The 21,499-nt window shown below is 39.7% G+C and overlaps 1 protein-coding gene across 6 annotated transcripts in view; it reads right to left on the bottom strand.

Annotated features, from left to right (window-relative positions):
* The window catches only part of MRPL1 (mitochondrial ribosomal protein L1), a 101,261-nt gene that overhangs the window by 48,695 nt on the left and 31,067 nt on the right, over positions 1-21,499 (bottom strand). For 4 of the 6 annotated variants that reach the window (XR_009540282.1, XR_009540281.1, XR_009540280.1 and 1 more), the window contains exons 1-4: positions 18,416-18,500; positions 9,766-9,877; positions 2,673-2,931; positions 203-286 (exon numbers count right to left, since the gene is read on the bottom strand). Coding sequence is in view for 2 of the 6 variants with exons in the window: in XM_060147974.1 (XP_060003957.1) it covers positions 203-286; positions 2,673-2,931; positions 9,766-9,877; positions 18,416-18,455 (495 nt within the window). In the remaining 4 variants the exon portion in view is untranslated. Of the gene's footprint in view, positions 1-202; positions 287-2,672; positions 2,932-9,765; positions 9,878-18,415; positions 18,501-20,508; positions 20,575-21,499 lie in introns of those variants that run through there. The other 2 variants (XM_060147975.1, XM_060147974.1) reach the window with 2 other exon arrangements.

Raw genomic sequence — 21,499 nt, forward strand, 5'->3', positions numbered from 1 at the left:
CGGCCATGGCTCACGAGCCCAGCCGCTCCGCGGCATGTGGGATCTTCCTGGACCAGGGCACGAACCCGTGTCCCCTGCATCGGCAGGTGGACTCTCAACCACTGTGCCACCAGGGAAGCCCTCATGCAGTTATTCTAATCATTGACTAATGTGATATGTAAAAAAAATTAGACGATATAAAAAGTTGACAAAGGTTACTCACCCCTGTAAATACAGCAACTTTACTGGTCTCTGAAACAAATGGGTATGGCAAACTAAGAACACTGGCAAACGGCTCCACTTTTTTCTAAATACACAACAATGGAAAATCAATTATGAAAAATTCATTCAGCTTTTCTACATCTGAAATATTCACTGGTTACACTTTAAGGCATAAGAGATTATATTTCTTTTGTAAGAAATCCTAATACAAATCTAAATCTCTCTCCCCAGCTCCATACTTCCACGGCACTTGGCTTCTATCTCTACATCGTTCATCACAGTCTCTCACATATTAATAACAGATAAGTTTGCACAATCCATATCTTCCCCAGCACCTAGTACAATGCTTTCCACATGATGGATGCCAATAAATGTTTGCTGCCCTGAATTAAATTCAAAAGAACATGTAATTTTTTTAACAGCATCAAGCAGGACATGTATATAGCTATGCATATTGAACAATATCCAGCTGATCTGTTCAGTAGGTCACCCCTAATTTCCATCACTGGCTCTAAACAATCAGGTAAATCAGATGATATTAACTTTAAATCCAAGATTGATTGCCAAACCTGAAAGGCTCTTCTGAGTGGGTCTATTTTGAAATTACCTGGACCACCCACCACTTTCAGATATATTTGAGAAGCCAGTTGGAAAATCCCAAATAAATAATGGAATGCATGTGAGGCGCCCTAATACAGGTGGAGTTTCTACAGGGCCTCAGAACTAATATGTTCAGTCATTGGGTCAAGGATCTGTCTAGGCCTATGGCTCAGATCTCTTAGGGAGACGTCGCAGGGAAACAAGTTCTAGGCCCATAGTTTTGGTGCGGCCTTAAGGTCTGGAAGAAAGAGAAAAGGAGTTGTTCCCTAATTAAACCGATTGAAAGATATTTTTAGAAAAGCTTTGCATAGAGATAACCTCCTGAGAATTTCTTTTCAGACAAGAAGGCACAAACTCTTAAGCACACTTTATATCAGACATGCAACTCAGTTTTACTGACTGGCATTCCTTTGCCATTAACATGTCACAACTGACTTCAGTAAATTTTTCAATGGCAAGCAATCACAATAGCATCCCCTGGGGGAATGCTGGCTTGTTTTACAAGCACTCTATCAATAAAAAAAATGTCTCAGGAAAACAACTGTACCCTTCCAATGTTATTAGTTTATAAGTGGCTTCCATTTATGAAATGAAACCTGTGGTCATACAAGACTTCGTTATAAACTACATTAATGGTTGACTGAGAAAGTGATTATCTTGGACAGTACAACAATTTAAAATAAAAGAACAGTAACACTATGGTATAAAATAAAATTACAACAGGGCTGGTATGAACTATAATAAATAAGAACTAAGAAATGAGACAGACCTTGGTTCAAATCCTAACTCCACCCCCTACTCTGTGACCTTGAGCAAGTTACTTCACTTTCTGTGTCTCAGCTTCCTCTTCTGAGATTATTATAGAATTAAATGAGCAAATGCATGCAAAGCATTTAGCACTGTGGCTGGTACACAGAAAGTTTCCAGTAAATGTTGATCGTTATTATTAAACTCTTACCAAATCCTTCACTATCATCTCATTTAATCCTCACTATAACCAAATGAACTAATAAGCATTTTATTCCCCTTTATAAAACAAGGAAAAAACTGAGATTTAGAGAGGTAAACCAGAAGCTTAAAGAGCAGGTAACTGGTGATGCCAGGATTCTGGCCTGTACTGTAACCCGACTCCAGAGCCTACGCTCTTAAGCACTATGCTGTACTGCCTCCTTCTACGTGCTCAATTAATTGTTGTCGTTGAGGTTGTTAAATTGTATTCAAAACTATATACCTTCTAGTTTGACCCAAAAAAGACATTCTCGGAGTAAAAATTAAAATATCATCTCCAAAAAACTCAGACTTAAGTGAGAAGCTTATAAAATTTAGAGCTGTAATGGACCTCAAATCTAATCTAGTGTTTTTCCCACTTTTAGAATTTTATAAACAAGTCTTCCATGGAATTGCAATATATAAACAGACAAAGTAGAAAGGTTCTGGCTGAGATGAGAGTAAGGGGCTTGGAACTCCACCCAAACTTACTCTCAACTTTAGGATTCTAAGGAACACATCTGAAGGCTACTAAGCTAATCCAAAGTCCTCATTTACAGAGAAGGAACAACATACCCAGGCAGCCTAAGTCATTTTTCAAAGTTACAGCAATACCTCAATTAATTTTAACACTACTTTTATTGAAATTTATACCAGTGACTTTCAGATGAAGAGGAGATATATGTTCATCAACTCTGCAGAGTACATTCAACATTTTATCTTATATTTGGATAATTAAGACAAACAAACATATTTTTCAACCTAAAGTTCAGAAAGAGCACAAGATTTTCTAAAAATTATTACAGGCGACAAAAATTGTTTAAATGAAGAAACGGCAATTTTCAACCACTGTTCACAAATAAATTTTAATTGAATCTACATACCTTCTTCCCCAGTGTCATATCCAGTGTCAAATCAAGATAGACACCTTGCTTTGGATTAGTAAAGTCCAGAACTTGAAATTTCTTAAGTAAGTGAATAGCTTTCTCCACCTCGTATATCTGCCTTGGATATAAGCGTTTTAGGTAGACATCATCTTCAGGTTCACCTTCCATAAAGGGATATGACTTTATTTTTTCTATCTCATCTTTTTTCTCATCCGATGCTTTTTCTTTGGCACCTTTTTTTGTTTTCTTTGCAGGCCTTAAAAAAAAAAATTCAAGATCAGTTATCTCAATATGTAGTCCAAGAGACTTAAAAAAAAAAGGCAATGGGGCTTCCCTGGTGGCGCAGTGGTTGAGAGTCCACCTGCCGATGCAGGGGACACGGGTTCGTACCCCGGTCCGCGAAGACCCCACATGCCGCAGAGCGGCTGGGCCCATGAGCCATGGCCGCTGAGCCTGCACGTCCGGAGCCTGTGCTCCGCAATGGGAGAGGCCACAACAGTGAGAACCCCACATACCACAAAAAAAAAAAAAAAAAGGCAATGTACATTAGACCAAAAAAAGACAAAAGATAAAGTTTATTTTAATTCAAAAGTATAGATTATTTTATAGTTTTTCTAGTGCAACAAATATTAAGTGAATTTTTGAACTGTTTGCAATTGATACAAAGTTGGATAAGGCACTGATGTTGCTCTCCAGAAACTTAGAGGAGACAGACATGCAAAGAGATAATTTCAATATGATGTGGTAAATACTTTGAGAATGTTATCAGGGCCATAGGGAAAAGACATTAACCCTGCGTAGGAGGAAGGGAAGAGTTCTGAAAGAGATGACCCCAAAATCAATTCCTGAAGGATAAGGAAGAATTAGCCCAGATATATACCCAAGAGAAATGAAAATATATGACCACACAAACAGTTGTACACAAATATTCATAGCAGCATTACTCAAAAGAGTCAAAAAGTAAAACAACCCAGATGTCCATCAACTGATGAATGGATACACAAAATGTGGTATATTCATACAGCAGAATATTAATAGTCAATGAAAGGAAATGAAGCACTGATACATGCTATAATTTGTATAAACCTTAAACACATTATGCCAAGTGAAAGAAGCCAGTCACAAAAGCACCACATGTTGTATGGTTCCATTTATAGTAAATATCAAGAATGGGCACATCTATAGAAACTGAAAGTAGATTTGGTGGTTGTCTAGGGCCAGGGGAGAGGGTTAAGGAAATGGGGAGCGACTGCTAGTGGGCATGAGGTTTTGCGGGAAGATAATGAAAATGTTCTAAAACTGACTGTGGTGATGGTTGCACAATGCTGTGAATATACTAAAAACCACTGAATTGTACACTTTATATGGGTGAATTGTTTGGTACGTAAATTATATAGCAATAAAGCTATAGAGTTATCCAGGCAAAGAAACAATGTAATAAAAGTACTGAGGCATGATAAACAGAATGGTACATAAGGGGAGCTATTATAAGTTCTAGCTGACTAGAGCAGGGGTTGGTAAACTTTTTCTGTAAGGGATCAGAGAGCAAATATTTTACGGCCTCTTGTCTCAATGACTCAACTCTGCCATTGTAATGTGAAAGCAGCCACAGCCAATTCAAAAATGAATGAGTGTATCTCCGTTCCAATAAAACTTTATTTATGAACACTGGTTTAAATTTTATAATTTTCCTGTGTCACAAAATACTGTTCCTTTTTTCCTTTTTTTTTCCCTAATCACTTAAAAATGTGAAAAACATTCTCAGCTCATGAACTGTACAAAAATAGATGGCAGGCCAGATTTTTTGGCCCACTGGCCATATTTTGCTGACTCCTGAACTAAAGGTAAAGCAAAAGGCAGGAAACAGCAGCACATGAGGTTGGCAGATCTAGATCACAGAGAGCCTCCTCTAGAAGCAATGAGAAGCCACTGAACAGGAGTGGGATCTGTATTTCAGGTAGAGTATTCTGGCTGCAATATAAGGGATGGATTTGACGGAAGCTAGATTGGAGACAATTAAGAGACAACTCGCTCCCTCTCTTCTTAAGGAGGTATGACAGCCTGAACCAGAGCAGTGATGGTAATAGGCTGGACAGATTACAGAGATATTTTACAAGGTAAATATTGAAGAGAGGGAAAGGGGAAAGAGAAGACTCTAGAATACTTCGTAGGGTTCTGGCTTAGGTGACTAGAGTAGTATCATTAACTAAAACCAGAAATAAAGAAAGCAAAACAGGTTTCTTATGAGGAAGGTAGTCGCAGAGATGAGTTCAGTTTGGGTAAACAGAGTTTGAGTGTGGGGTTAGTTGCATCACTGGCCCCAATTCCTTACCCCCTCTCTCTATTCAAGTCCCTCTGCTAAGTGACTCTGCAGTTCCTCCCAATTAAAAGGGTGGAGTATATTTCTCAGTGCCTTGATTTGGTCATGTGACTAGAAGACGAATAGAATAAAGCAAAAGTGACAGTTTCTATGCTCTAAGCTTAAGGCATAAGAGGCTTCATCTGTTTCCACTTGTAAGTTTGTATTTCTGCCATTTTCATAAGAACAGGACCGGGGTAGCCCAAGGTGGGAGGAGGCGAGAAGTGTGAAACACAGCTGCCCCACAGAGCCCTTCCTTAGATTGGACAATTCTCAGCTGACCTGCAGCGGACTCATGGAGGCACAGCAAGTCCAGCCAAGGTCATCAGAGACACCCATCCAAACCTAGCTTAGCTCAGCTCACCCAGAGATGTGTGGGCAATGATAATTAATTATAAGGGAGTTCGTTACATAGCAAATGCTAACAAGATGCTTCCAAACTAAGAAAATATGTTCAACAGAAAATTACAGGTAAGAGTTTGAAGTTAAGAAGTCAGAGCTAGAGATGATATATTTTCTCAGCATTCATTCAAGTCACACCTTTAATCTTTCAACCATAAAAGTTTTAAATTAGTGAAATAATATTTTAGAAAGATGTCTGGGTTCTAAGGTAGACACAATAATGGCTTCCCAAAGATGTCCGTCTCTACCTGGCAAAAAGACTCTGCAGATGGGATTAAGGTTAAAGAATTTGAGATGGGGAGATTATCCTGGACTACCCAGGTGGGCCCAAATCACACAGTCCTTGAAAGCAGAGAAACTTTCCCCTTTCTCATCCGCATCTGATAGAGATGGGAAGAGACAGGAGAAATCTGAGCATGAAAAGGACTCAATATGCCATTCCTAGCTTTGAAGACGGAGGAAGGGGGAGCCATGAGCCAAGGAATAGGGGTAGCCTCTCGAGCTGGGAATGCAAGGAAACAGATTCTCCCCTAGAGCCTCCAGAAAGGATCGAAGCTCTGATGACTCCTTGATTTTAGTCCAGTGAGATCCATGTCAGAATTCTGACCTGCGGCACTGCAAGATAATAAACTTGAGTTGTTTTAAGCCACGAAGTTTGTGGTAATTTGTTACAGCAGCAACAGAAAACCAATATGGGGTCCTAGAAAATTTATGCAAAAGAAATGGATGACAGTAAAATGATATTTTAAAAAAGAACCTCAAAAACCAATCCAACATATAATTCCATTCTCACTTATAGCACTGGATGAATCCCTATTACCATAGCTAATAAGAGTATCCTCCCAACTAAGAAGCAATTTGACCAAATAGCAGATAATTACAGTGCTCATTTTTAATGGGACACAGGTGTCCTACCACTGGACTGCTGACAAGTCTAAGTAGGTGCCTGAGTGGATGATGTGACATGCCCCATGGTATTTGGGAGTACACCACAAAATCCTGAAACCTTCCAAACTGGAGAAATCACATTTTATATTTAGTAAAAGAGCAGTGAGGCCGATAGAAGAAGGAGCCTAGAGAGCCTGTTTTAGTAATAAACTCTCTAAGATTAACAAAGGAATAAATATTGTAACTATAACCTACAGATTTACTTTATGTAAATGCTGATTACACCACTATATTTTTAACCATGACTGAACCTGTCCATTTAATTTGCAATTAGTAATATGAAGTCCCCAGAGGCTAAAATATGATTTTTAAAGTAATAAATATTTGCAAAACCCAATATAAGTCTGATACATAATGAGACTGAGTTGGGATATACAGCAGTTTACTTATTTATACTTTAGACCTTGTTTCACAAAATATTTGAGACGGTTCAGTGAAAATATTAAGTTACAAACAGAACACTATTTTAGTAAAAAGAAAAATAAAGTACATCATTATAACACAGAGCAAATAGGACTTTGAGGAAAATACTGTCTTCCGAAATTAATAAAAAACTGCAATTGAATAAAATCTGTCAATAATAATTAATTTTGTAAACCCACCACCTGTTGTTTTCCATGACACTCCAAAAATTGTCTGCCTTTATTCATAAGAATCACATCCAGAAGAACTCTGTTGTTCATGCAATTATGTAAGGCCCTATCAGGAGAACTTAAATACTATGATTCTCAGAGAATAAAATAATCATATTAGAAAGGTTTTGGGGAAGATGAGGGAGAAACACCTGGCAGTCTGAATTAGAGAGAACAGAATTTAGCTGTAGTTACCTGGGTAACTAAACCACACAGATTAAATGAGTAATAAGAGACTGTTTTCAGGTAATAACTTTCTCCCTGCTTCACCTGTCTCCTACCTCCAAGAGAATGAAAGGAAAAAATAATTCCACGGTCATATCCAAATAAAACAAGATAAGAAAAAAATCAGTGCTATAATAAAGCTCACTTCAAGATCCCTGAAGATCTGTGACCCCAGAGATCCAAGTCCTTTTAAGGCTGAAGAAGCCTTTACTTTGAGGAATTGGGGTGGAGGTAGGAGGGTACACAACCTCAGTCAAACTAAACTGAACTGAACAGAACTAAAGAGAAAATGCCTAGGGCATATAACTATTAATGGAATGCCAATGTTTGGAATTCTTACTTCTCAGTGTAATCACATAAATAAAATCACAAACACCCACCTTTGATGCTGGTTTATTCATTAAACTTAAATGCAGGGACTTCCTGGTGGCGCAGTGAATAGGACTCCGCGCTCCCAATGCAGGGGGCCCAGGTTTAACCCCTGATCAGGGAACTAGATCCCACACACATGCTGCAACTAAAAGTTCGCATGCCACAACTAATGAGCCCACCTGCCACAACTAAGACCCCAAGCAACCAAATAAATAAATAATTTTAAAAAAATAAACTAAATGCAGAAGTTCTGCTTATACCTAAAATGTAAAAACTGACAGAATAAAGCCTAGTCAATAATGATACAAATAAAAGCTGGAAAGAGCATTAACAATGACAGAGTCAGATAAAATCACAACTTTTCTTGAACGCATCACAGAGCTGAGATCGTAGGGCAACCAAACAGGTCTGAAATCTCCCCACAACCCCACTCCATATGCATACAGCCAGGAGGGTCTCACCTGTAGCAGAGAATAAGAGGAAGGCAAGCAGGCAGGAAAAAAAATCAGCTAAACTTTTAGCACTAACGTATAAACCCCCTGAGAGATCCAGACACAAGGGCAGTTCACACTTACTGCGTGGGCCTTTTCCACAGACCTCCACCAGATGCTCCCGGGAAAGACGGGAGCAGGCCAGGGGACTAGGGAGCCTCCTTCAAGGGTGCAGTATGGAGAAGATCAGCTACTACAGCCGGAAAGGCAAGTAACCCTGAAGCCCTCTAGGGCACAGGTAAACACCCACTGTATGTACAGAAATAAAAGAAGAAAAAAACACTAGAAAGGAGAAAAAACACTAAAACTTTTATCCTCGGGGGTGGGGCAGGAAATAGTCCTGAGTGCAGTATCATCTACCAATAAAGCTATGGAAGGGTCCAGGCACTACGGCACAAGACCTGCAATAGATACATACCATGGGGGGAGGGAGAGAAATACTGAGAAAACCTCATGCCCAAGGACCAGCAACAGTGGGCCTACTTAAGACAATGGCTGAACTTGGAAAACACAGAATCCCTTCCGCACCCATCACCAGCCTGACAAGCACTGAGTAATAAGCAATAGCAGTCTTCTACTTGGGGAGGAGCAAGAGTATGCAGAGTGACCCCCTTCTGAGGTACAGCTGCACAGGCAAGGTTGAAAACTGAGCACGGAACAGTCAACACTGAGGAAAAAAACCTTCCAGCAACCCAGCCCCCACCCTAAGCACAAGGTAACAGTACAGAAATCTGAAGCTGGTGGTGGTAACCATAGCAGTAACAAAACCAAACCCCAGCTCAACTTTTGACTGGATTGACTTAACACTGTGACAGAAGAGGCATGCCCATTTCCAGGCATAAATAGTATGTACTTTAGTCTCAACTGTTCGAACAAAATATCTAGCAGTCAATAAAATATTCTGAGATATACAAAGAAGCAAGAAAAAGAACCTATTGTCAAGAGAGAAGCAAAACCAGAGTCAGAGATGCCACTGGCAAACCATGAGTATATGCACATACACGCAGAAGAGAGGAGATTCAGAGTGGCAAGAGAGAAGAGAGAAGCAAGCACAAGCCCCTCTACCCTGTCTCAGGTCCTGACAGAAAATCAGCCATGAAAAAACTATTTTTTTAGTATATCATAAAGTCAATATGTTAAAATATTAAAAACACAATTAAAATTGCGAATACTATGATTCTCATCAAGCTACTGAATAACTCATTGTTAGACATGGAAAAAATTATCTGCTAATAAATTTTCACAGTTTTTTAAAAACATGCATATATTATTTATTTATTTTATTTTTGGCTGTGTTGGGTCCCTGCCGCTTCGCGGGCCCTCTCCAGCTGCAGAGAGCAGGGGCTACCCCCCGCTGTGGTGCGCGGGCCTCCCACTGCTCCCACCTCGGCGCACGGGCTCTAGGCACGCAGGCTTCAGTAGTTGTGGCACGTGGGCTCTAGAGCTCAGGCTCAGTAGTTGTGGCACACGGGCTCAGCTGCTCTGCAGCATGTGGGATCTCCCTGGACCAGGGCTCGAACCCGTGTCCCCTGCACTGGCAGGCGGACCCTCAAACACTGTGCCACCAGGAAAGCCCCCCAAGCATTTTGTTTTTTAATCAAAGATTTAAATGATAGCAGATGAAATAACTAAAAAAATAAAAACAAAACAAAAAAACTTACCTTGTAGCAGCAGCAAAATGTCTGTTGGGCACCAGAACGTACACAGAACAAGGATAAAGAGATGTCTGAGAAGCCACCTTGGAAAGACTATGCCTTTGCTGATGTATCAGGACTTGAAAGAAAACAAACATGTAAAATATTAATCACTACATACATAGTTTTTACATTCTCAGTGTTTTCTAAAACAAAAATATTCAATATTTGTGAGTTAACCACAATCTTTAAAAAGTGTAAAAATGGAAACTGTACTTCTTGAAACTAAAGTAAAGTAGACATATCTAATTGAAGAATTCTGTCCTAATTTATTTTTAACTTAGTCTAGTTCAGGCTCAAAGTATGTTAGCTCTATTATTATAGATTACAAATACGTATCCTGAATTTTTAATTTAAATTTTAGTCTTTTTTTTTTCTTGTATAGATAATACATTCAAGTTGCCCAAGGTACTTCTGAAGGATAAGAAAGTGGAGGGTACTGTCTTACCAGAGGTCAAGACTTGTTATAAAGCTATGGTAATTAAGACACTGGTATTGGCACAAGAAAAATAGACTAATGAAACAATAAACAGCCCAGCAACAAGCCCATGTACATATGGATACTGAAATATGACAGAGATGTTATTGCAAATCACTGTGCAAAGAATTCAATAAGTGGTGCTAAGACAAGTGATTATCAACAGGGAAAAGAGTATATTTAGATCCCTATTTCACACCACACACACACACACACACACACACACACACACACACACACACACACATATGCAAGCAATCAAATCTAGACGGACTAAGGACTTACATGTGAATGGCAAAACTTAAAGGATTTCAGAATGTAGGAAAATATCTTTATGACCTCTGAGAAGGGAACAATTTCACAAAAAAAATCCAAAAGCAGTAACCGAAAAGTGACTACATTAGTGTTAAGAACACCAAGATACTTTAAAGAAAGTGAAAAGACAAGCCAAAAACTGGGAGATTATAATAGTAACATACATACTGGACTAAGGATTAATATCCAGAATATATAAGATCAACCCAATTGAAAAATAAACAAAAGAGATGAATAGACTTCTAACTGAAAATGAAATACAAATGATGCATAAACATATAAAAAAAGTACAGTCTTGGGCTTCCCTGGTGGCACAGTGGTTGAGAGTCCACCTGCCGATGCAGGGGACATGGGTTTGTGCTCCGGTCCAGGAAGATCCCACATGCTGCGGAGCGGCTGGGCCCGTGAGCCATGGCCGCTGAGCCTGCGCGTCTGGAGCCTGTGCTCTGCAACGGGAGAGGCCACAACAGTGACAGGCCCGCGTACCGCAAAAAAAAAAAAAAAAAAAGTACAGTCTTATTAGTAATCAGGTAAATGTTAATTTCAACCACAGTAACATATCATTTTACGGTGCTACTTAAAGAGTGGTCTGTGAGCCTGTTACAGCCTATCTGTTACCAAATTAAAATTAACCCAGCATGTAAATCAAACACATCACTAAGTAAGTATATTATTTAGTGCAGCTGACAAAACTTTTTTCCACAAGACTTTCTCAATGAAGAGTGCTTTGATCTTATTTTGGACAGGTAACAGTTTGTAGATGAGATAATTTAAGTAGCACTGTTTTACATGTAGCAAATTGGCAAAACTTTTTTAAAAGTCCTGTATAGCTGAAAATATCACATAAGGATAAATTTTACACATAGCAGTTAAGAGTATGAATTGGAATACCATTTTGGAAAACAATAAGGCATTACCCAAAGAGGATGGGCATGCACACCTCAATGATGCAGCAATTCTACTCCTGGGCATGTACCCTAGAGGAACTCCTGCACACGTGTACTAAGAGACAAGAATGATCATCACATCGTTGAAATGGCAAAACTGAAGAAAAGAACCCAAGTGTGTATCTACAGTAGGATGGGTAAATAATTTGTGGTATATTCCTATAATGGAAAGCTACAGGACTGTAAAAATGAATAAACTATATACCATATATATAGATGGATCTTTCAAACATAATTTGAGCAAAAATGTCACTGGCAAAAGAATTCATTTGGTATTATTTCAATTCAAAAACATGCATAAGTAATCAATATTGTATTTAGGAGTGTGTGTGTGTGTGTGTGTGTGTGTGTGTGTGTGTGCGCGCGCACGCACGTGTGTGTGTGCGTGTGTTAAAACTATACAGAAGGGGACTCCCCTGGTGGCACAGTGGTTAAGAATCCTCCTGCCAACACAGGGACATGGGTTCGAGCCCTGGTCTGGGAAGATCCCACATGCTGTGGAGCAACTAAGCCCATGCACCAAAACTACTGAACCGAAGCACAACTACTGAGCCCACGCACCACAACTACTGAAGCCCATGCACCTAGAGCCCATGCTCCGCAACAAGAAAGCCACCACAATGAGAAGCCCACGCACCGCAACAAAGAGTAGCCCCTGCTCACCACAACTAGAGAAAGCCTGCTCACAGCAACGAAGACCCAATGCAGCCAAAAAAAAAAAACTATACAGAAAAACAATGGAGTGATAAAATAGAAATTCAGGAAAAGTGCCTTACCTCTGGGGAAGAAACAGATCAAATAAGACAAAAGCACTTAGGCCTTTGAAGGTATTGATAATGTTCTTTATTTTTTTAAGCTTACTAGTAAGTATCCAGAATTTTAAGTTATTATTCTTTATATGTTATAAATATCTTTTGTATGTAGAAATACTAGGAAAATGTTTTTATTTAAGGGTTACAAAAGAATATACAAAAGTAAAGTCTTCCTCCAACCCCTAAAACCCAGCTTCCCTCCCACGTTAGTAATTTCTTATGCATCTCTCTAGAAATATTATTTCCCTACTCTTTTATTAAATGGTAGCACACTCTACTCACTGTTCTATACCTTTATTTTTCATGTAAAGGTATTAGAGCCCATTTTCACACATATATTAGATATAGATGTACACACATTATTTATAAGAGATGTGTATATATAATCTCATGTATGCCTTTCACAAAGGTACGTTTATACATATGTATTACAGCAATAATTTCATATCAGTTCATAAAGACTTCATCTCTTCAGAGCTGCAAAAGTACTACACTGTGTGGTTGTATCATAATCAGTGACCAGCCATTAGTTCATTTATAATATTTTGCTATTATAAACAGTGCTGCAGTGAATGACCTTGTACAAACATTATTTTGCACACATACAAGTATATTCATAGGATAAATTCAAGAAGGGAATTTGCTGGGTCAAAGGATATGAACGTTTGTAATTTTGATAAATACTGCTCTCTACAATAACAGTGCCATATACATTTCAACCAGCAATGAAAAGGTTGCCTGTTTCCATACACTCATGCCAACATAGTATGTTACCAAACACGTTGATATTCGTCAACCTAGTAGATGAAAGATGGTATGCAGAGTTGTTTTAATTTAAATTTCCTTATGAATTAGGCTGAATATGTTTTCATGTTTGGTCATCTATATTTTCTTTTCTGTTTAATTGGGCTTAAACTCAATTTTGGGTTTTTTTGGCTGTGCCATGTGGTTTGCAGGACGTCAGTTCCCCGACCAGGGACTGAACCTGGGCCATGGCAGTGAAAGCCCAGAATCCTAACCACTAGGCAACCAGGGAACTCTCTAAACTCAACTTTTTAAATTAGCGCTCTACAACTAGGTTTTCATGTAAAATTACTATTAAAATCTAATATCTTAAAATCCACTCATTATATAGACCAATAGCATGTAAGCTGTTAGACTTGTCTACACATCAAATGAATTCATTTCATGAGTTAAGCTTCCAAGTGCAGGGCACTGCGCACGCAGAAGAGCTACCGAGTCCTCACTGTGGTCTACAGGCCCTATGTGAGCCGGCCCCTGCCTGTCACTCCATATCACTCTCTTACTTGCTCACTATGAACCTTCTTTCAGATCCTTGAATCCCTAGAGTCCCTCAAGTTAATTCCTCACTCAGGGCCTTTACAGTTAATGTTACATCTGACAGGGATGCACCAGCTCCGTTATCTTCCCCTGGACTACTCCTTATCATCAGCTCAAACGTCATCAAAGCCACATGCCTAACAACTCAATTTCATCTCTAATTCTAATCTTCCAAAACAAAGTTGAAGTACAAGACAGCCACCAAGACTGTTAATTCTGTGAACATATGGGTCCGACATTTGGGACAGTATAGGAAACCTGTTTATTACTGCGGCACAAAAGCCACAACCGGGGCTTTAACGGCTAGGAAAAAGAAGAGAAATAAACTAATGAGATCCAGTTCCTGACTTCCAGAGTCTCAAATTTAGTGGCTATGCTGGTATGCAACAGTCTAAGAGGAGATTCTCCACATTTTTAAAGAAGCCAGCTACCTTGAAAAATCACATATGGTAAATGATGGAAGAGCAATTATCCACTCAAGATTTGGAAAACACTTCCAAAAAATAATTCTAATTGTACTAAACAAGAACCCCACAACCCTGGCAGGATACTTAAAATAATAATTCTCTTGAATACATCAACTGCAACCTGCTATAAAATACTCAACCACTACTTTTAGAATCCCCAGTCATGACAACCAGAAATTAAAATTTTCAACAGAAATCAAACTGCTATAGACTAAGGAAAAATAAACTACAAAAATACCACTACTTAAATAGCACTGCTAGGCCATGATATCTGTATTTTCAATTCTTCTGTAGTCCATTTATCTATCTGTAGTATTTTATTATATTCCTTTAATATATTTCTTCTCCTCTCACTCTTAGCAAATAACCTCACTCGCTACTTCAGAGAAAACAGAAGCCCTCAGAACTTCCTCCACTACTTAGGAACGTAACTGAATCTGCACTCATTCTCAAAAGTTATCCTCACCCCTACCCTGTGGCAATGAGATGGAAATAACTCCATCTCCTTTGCTAGCTGATTCTCGTAAACATGATACTGAAAGGTTAGAGTTCCCCAGGGTTTCTCAACCTAACTCTATAATCCTCACTTTCCCCAGGAGATCTTATCTATGTAGTCTTTGCCTTCCCACCATAAGCACTGTAGTCCAGGCCACCATCATCTACTACATGGAATGCTGCAACAGACTCCAAACTATTCTTCTACTCTTGGCCCTTTCCATTTCTTTTCCACCTACTAAGAAGAGGGATGATTTAAAAACGAAATCTCGTCATACCCTTGCAACACTTGGATGGCTTCACCTTGCTCTCTGAATAAAGTAAATTCTTAAAAAGGTCCTCCATGAGCTGCTTCTAACCTATTTAGCGGGCTTCATCTAACACCATTCTCTCTCATGCTTGCCACACTTCAAATACACTGGCATCCTTTCAGTTTCTTGAACACACCGTGGTTTTTACAACCTTCAGATTTTCAAATATAATCTTCCCTCCGTCTGTGACATTCTCCCCTACTACTTCCCACTCCCCCGTCCAATAGCTAATTCGTAACTATCCAATGATCTTTCAGGGACTCTGCTTAAGCTACTCCTTCAGAAAAGACTTCCCTGAAGACTCAGAATAGATTAAGGTCTCTCATATACACTCTTATAACAACCTGTACTTTTCCTTCACAGCACTCAGGACAACTGTAATTAAAAAAGTAATTATACAATGAATGACCACTCTTCAATAGATGATAAGTACCATGCATGGCCAAGGAGTGTATATAACTTGTTCACTATTCTGTTCCTAACACAAAACACAGTGTTTGGCAAATGAAGACATGATAAACATTTGTTGAATGAAAGAAGGAAATGTCAACTAATGAGAGCAAAAACTGGATTCAAATTACTTTAATATTCATTACAACACATGGAAGAGGGGTGGCATTTTGTTGAAGATCCATGTATTCATTCACTCATTTATTTATTAAACAACGATTATGCCAACGAAACATGCACTAGCACTGCTTTAAGTATTTAGTGAACAAAACAAATAAAATCCCTGTCCTCACGGAGCTTACATCCTACTAGGGATGGACAATACTAACAAACATAAAATGGTACTGGTAAGAGGAAACCCACTGGGTAAAAGGAATTGAGAATCAAGGGGAAAGTGGGTTGCAGTTTTAAATAGGAAGGTTAAGGTAGGCCCTTTTAAAAAGGTGACATTTGGGGCTTCCCTGGTGGCGCAGTGGTTGAGAGTCCGCCTGCCGATGCAGGGGACACGGGTTCGTGCCCCGGTCTGGGAAGATCCCACATGCTGCGGAGCAGCTGGGCCCGTGAGCCATGGCCGCTGAGCCTGCGCATCCGGAGCCTGTGCGAGGCCACAACAGTGAGAGGCCCGCATACCGCAAAAGAAAAAAAAAAAAGTGACATTTGAGCAAAGGCTTGAAAGAAATGAGAAAGTCGGTCATGCAAATATCTAGAGAAAGTGTTCCAGGCCCACTCCACTTGGGAGAAAAAGTCCTCCCAACAAAGGAATGTTCTTGGTGTGTTTCAGGAACAAAGCAGCCAATGTGCTACAGCACAGTGAGTGAGAAGGAGGGCAGCTGGAGAAGAACTCAGAGTGGTAAGCTGGGTGAATGGAGGTGGAAGAAGGTAGGCACAAAATGATATGGAAGACCCTAGGCCAGTGCTGTCCAATGGAAGTATAATATAAGCCACATGCATAACTTTATATTTTCTAATAGCCACATTAAAAAAAAGGTGAAACAGAAATCAGGGAAATTAATTAATAATAAAAGTTAACATTTTATTACAGCTAATACCCCCAAATATATCATTCCAACGTGTTATCAATGTAAAAAAATTGAGATATTTTACTTTTTCTGGTACTAAGTCCTCAAAATCTAATGTGTATTTAATACACTCAGGTTGGATTAGCCACATTTGAAGTGTTCAATTGTGGATAACAAAATAGACAGCACAGCTGTAGGCCATTCTAAGGACTTTAGATTTAGAAAAATGGGGAGGTTTTGCAGAGTTTTGAGCATAGGAGTAACATGATTTAAGTTCTTAAAGGACCAGACTACTTGTTGAGAGTACACTGTAGAGAAATCTAGGTGAGGGATGGTAGTGGCTTGGAAGGTAGTTGCAGTGAAGTAGTGAGGAGAAGTCAGATTCTGGATTTATTTTGCGGTAAAGCAGAAAGGATTTGTCAACCATTTAATGTGATGTGTGAGAAAAAAAGGGGGAGTCAAAGATACTCTGAGGTTCTGGTCTGAGCAATTGAAAGGATGCAGTAACCGTCAAATGAGATGGGGAAGACTCCAGGCGATGACCATCAGTTTGATTTTAGACAAGTGTTAGGTTGCTGATTAGAGATACAAGTGGAGATCTAGAATAGAGAGATGAGTTTAAGAATCTAAAGTTCAGGAGAGAGGTCCTGATTGTAGATAATTTTGAGAACCATTAAGATACAGACAATAGTCAAAGCCACAAAAGTTGGATGAGATCACTAAAAGAGTGAATTTAGATACAACAGACATGAGGATGAAGAATGGAATCCTTGCTTCTGAGACATTCCAAGGTAAGAAATTGGGAAGAAGAGGAGGAACCAGCAAAGTAATGTGAGAAGTGACAAGTGAGATAAAAAGAAAATTAAGAGAGTGAGACATCCTGAGAGCCATGAGAAGAAAATGTGACAAGGAGAGAATGATAACCTTTGATTCTCCTTTTGGTTCCTTTAGTTTGTCTAACATAATGTTATTTCTGTCATACATGAAGATAGTGCCATTAATCTCTTTTCAGTAAAGATATACTTCTTAGTTTGCTCACTTAGCAGTTATCAAGGTCTGTTGTGATCTCTTGTCACCCCTATCTTTTAAGCAACAACTATCCCAAACAGGGAATGCTGGTCTTTACACTGAGCTTTCCTGTTACGAAGCTCAAAGAGAAGACTATGATGCTGTTAAAAAAAAAAAAATCAATTAATCACTGGTCTAGGAGTTAAGCTTCAGTCTTCCTCTGCCACTTGGTTATATGAACTTGGCGACATACTTAAGAGAATCAGTTTCTTCCTCTGTAAAATGGGGGTGTTCCTGGCTGCTGCCTCCACCCAAAAATCCACCATAGTTAAATAACAATACGTATCACTGTACTTCAAAAACACAAAATAAAAAAATTTTAAGTATTGTACCCAAAAAGGGTTGTCATCCTAGCCAACAAATTAGACCTTATTAACTGCTGAGAAGGGTTGCTAGCAAGAAATATCACAGAACTAGCCTCCAAATGATAAACGTTAATCCAAACTGGACAACATCTGGAAGTTTAAGAATTGGAACTGCCTGCAACGATGTGCTCCGAAAGCACCAAGTATTCTAAGTTTATGGTTGTAAACCACTAAAATATACCACCTTTTCCATTCCAGATCTCTCTTCACGTATCAAACTCCTTTCCCCCCGCAGCCCACATCCCCAGCATCGGAGACAGAGCCAAGTCTCTGCCTCGGTCCCTACGGGTGGCTGGAAGGGTGTCAATGTATACCCCCTCCCACTCCCATCCTAGGGTGGACAGCTCCAGAAAGGAGTGAAACCTCTGATAAGGTCGTTTTTAAGTAGCAACGACCCTCTAGAGAACTTAAGAGTCCAGAAAGAGTAGAGGCTTATCGAGCCCCCAGTGCAGATCCGCACCTAGGAGAGTCCGGCTTGCACTGTGCAGCCACAGAAGACCCGGCGCCAGAGCTATTTTCCCCGCAAGCCCAGACGACCCCTCGCTTTACCTCTACCGAGGCATCTTACAGCCGCCGCCATGTTGACCATTCCGGATTGTGTTGTCGAAATTGGTCCCACGCTTCAACTTGGAAAGAATTTACAAAGTGTTCCTATCCGGAAACGGCGGAGGGGGAAGGGATTCGAAGGAGCAAGAGGAAAGGAGGTGGGACCAAAGTAAGCCTTCGAGCTGGCGCGGGAGGGCGCGCCGCGCGGGTGCCCCGTGGCTGTGTTCCCGTTAGTCCTGCGTGCTGTGCAGAGCCCAGTGTTTCCTGGTTCCGGTTCGACAGTTCAACCATCTTCAGGGAAACGTGCCCTTCCTGGAAAGTACGGTCCTGTTGGCGATGCTCCAACTATTTTATTCCTTTTTATTTTTTTCTTTTTGATTCTGCAAGTGTACTCAGAACGATCATTTTAAATTGTGAGAGTACCCAGGAGAGCATGAAAAACAGAAAATCTGAATAATCTCACCAGCTTCCACCGCCACGTTTCCAGCCTCGTAAAGACTTTTAAAAATTAACCAGGCTGTCCACTACCACCCAAGGGACGTGTCCCACTCACTAACAAACTCTTTTGAACTCATCGCAAGATCAGCGTGGTTTTCAGTTAATCTGAACATTAAGCAGTTCTACATTTTCCCGCTGCTGACAAACTGTGCCATTAGGATCAACTGAATAATAAAACTTGACAAATTTATATAACACTTCTAGTTTTAAAATGGCAGATCTAAGACCTACGCACAGGTTATTCTGACGGGGGAGGGGAAATCAGTATCCTTTCCATTACGTCACAACTGTCAGTGTAGTTTATCTAAAACAAATCTGATCACGAATTATATCACTTCCCGGTTTAATATAAAACCCTCGCGTGTCTACCTCGAGCTCGCTTCTGGCCTCCGCCTACCTCCCTGGCCTCAACCCTCTGCCCGCAGCCCACCCCCATTCAACCCTATTCACACACACGGTATCTCACCTCCAGGCCTTTGTTCACTCTATCCCCTCTGGAACGTCCTGTACCGTATCACCTCGGTAACTTGTTTTTTTTAATTTTTTTAATTTAAGACTTCAACTCAGGGTTTATTCACTAATGAAGCCTCCCTCTTCCTTTCCCAGGCTGACTTATGGCCACCTCTTCCCGGTTTTGTACAAGGCTTACACCTGTTTTTGTTTATCTGTTTGTTTTATACAATTTTATTGAGTTATAATTCACATACCATACAATTCACCAGTCTAAATTGTACAGTTCAATGGGTTTTAGTATATTTATAGAGTTGTGTGACCATCACGTTATCTGTTTTTCTCAACTAATCATCTGAGCTCTTGGGAACAGAAATCATGTCTTACTCATTTTTGTAAACTCAGCACATACTACCTGCCTGGCACATAGGAGGCTCTCAACAAATATTTGTTGAATAAGTGAATATTACATGCACACATGAATTATTGACTCGATTAGAATGGCAAGCTTGCAAATTTGCTTCTATGAAGCTGCCCATAGGACTGGATCAAAGTAGGATTTACATAAATGCTTTATTTTGTATTTGTATACTGTACTCATCTACATGAAGTATAAGATTTCTAATTTATTTGCCTGCCTTGCCAACACCTAAGCAGTTACTTCAAAAGTTCCACACCCATTTATGGCTGTTATACAAAAAAAAAAATTAGAAAAAACTGAATCTACCTTTATAACTTTCTTTCCTGTCTCCCTCCTTACCCTTCCTCCCTTCCTTTCACAAATACATGAGTGCCTGCCATGTGTCAAGCAGTGTGCTTGGCTATGCACAGATACGGTGAATAAAAGAGCCGTTGCTCTCATGATACTTAAAAATGAATTTCATGTAAGGGTAAATGCCAGAATTAGAGCAACTTCACTTAATTTATCTCAGACAAAAACCAAACATCCAGATTAGAGATTCTAGTCCTTAGACTCTACATCCCTTCCTTTTCGTAGCTGGGATCAGTTGGCCCCCATGTGTGTGCTTCTTTATGTCTCCTGTTATAATAAGAGAATTTAAACATCCGATATTAGGATTTAGAGTAACATTTAATGTGCTTGTAGTAGTAGCTTTATTGAAGCAATGTCCTGTAGAGGTGCAGCTTACCTGATTGTCCACTTTGGGCACCAGAACTTGATAGCATTAGTCAGGTGGGGTCCAGAGTCCAGTTATCTATATATAATAATATATAAAGAGGTTATTTAGCTTGAGACTTGTAAAAACCACAAAAATGCACACTCTGAGATGAGAACTCCAAGCCTCTAAATATTTAACACACAATGAGGTTCTCATTAAAGAGAAGCAATAGAGCGTTTTAGTTAAACAGTGGTGCTCTGGAGCAAAACTTCCCAGGTTTGAATCCCAGTATCATCACTTACTAGTTGTGTGACTTGGGGCAAGTTACTATACCTTTCTGGGCCTTAGTTTCCTCACCTGTGAGATAATTTACTGAGGTACTTACTACCATACCTGGCACAGAGTAAACACTCATTAAATGTTAAATGTTGTCATTACTAAGGAACCAGGGAGAGCTCTTAACCAGAGAGGTAAAATGAATACGCTGTTCTAGTAACCTTTCTTCCAATATCTGCTTAATTCTTAATATGATACATGCTATTCTTGTTCCTATATGTGCTAGGATGTCACCTTCTTTATATGAGAACTCATTAGTATTTTCAGAAAGTCTTTAGGCTGTGCTTATGTACTTCCTCAAAGTTCACTTTAAAGCAACTTTTCCCAATTGATTTCTAGGAAGGTTTTTACTCTCCAGGAGTCTTGGCATCATGCCAGCTGCCTGCTTGGCTAATTTCCTTGGGAAAAGTTTCTCAATATTTGCCCAACCTTATAGTTCTCTTGATCTGTGTTCTCTGCCTTTCTCAACTGTCTTCCAATTGATCTGGAAACTCCTTTGCAAGAAGAGTCTCTTCCCATTTGTAGTTCAAGTTGAAAATGAGTACTCTGGACAAAAAACGGAACTCTGTGACATTTCCTACTTCATTAGTGTGCAACAGAATCACCCAGAAGGCTTGCTAAAACTCAGATTGCTGTGCTCTACCCCCCAGAGTTTCTGATTCAGTGGGCCTGGGGCAGGGCTCAT

Source organism: Lagenorhynchus albirostris, chromosome 4, assembly GCF_949774975.1.
Source record: "Lagenorhynchus albirostris chromosome 4, mLagAlb1.1, whole genome shotgun sequence".
NCBI lineage: Eukaryota > Metazoa > Chordata > Mammalia > Artiodactyla > Delphinidae > Lagenorhynchus > Lagenorhynchus albirostris.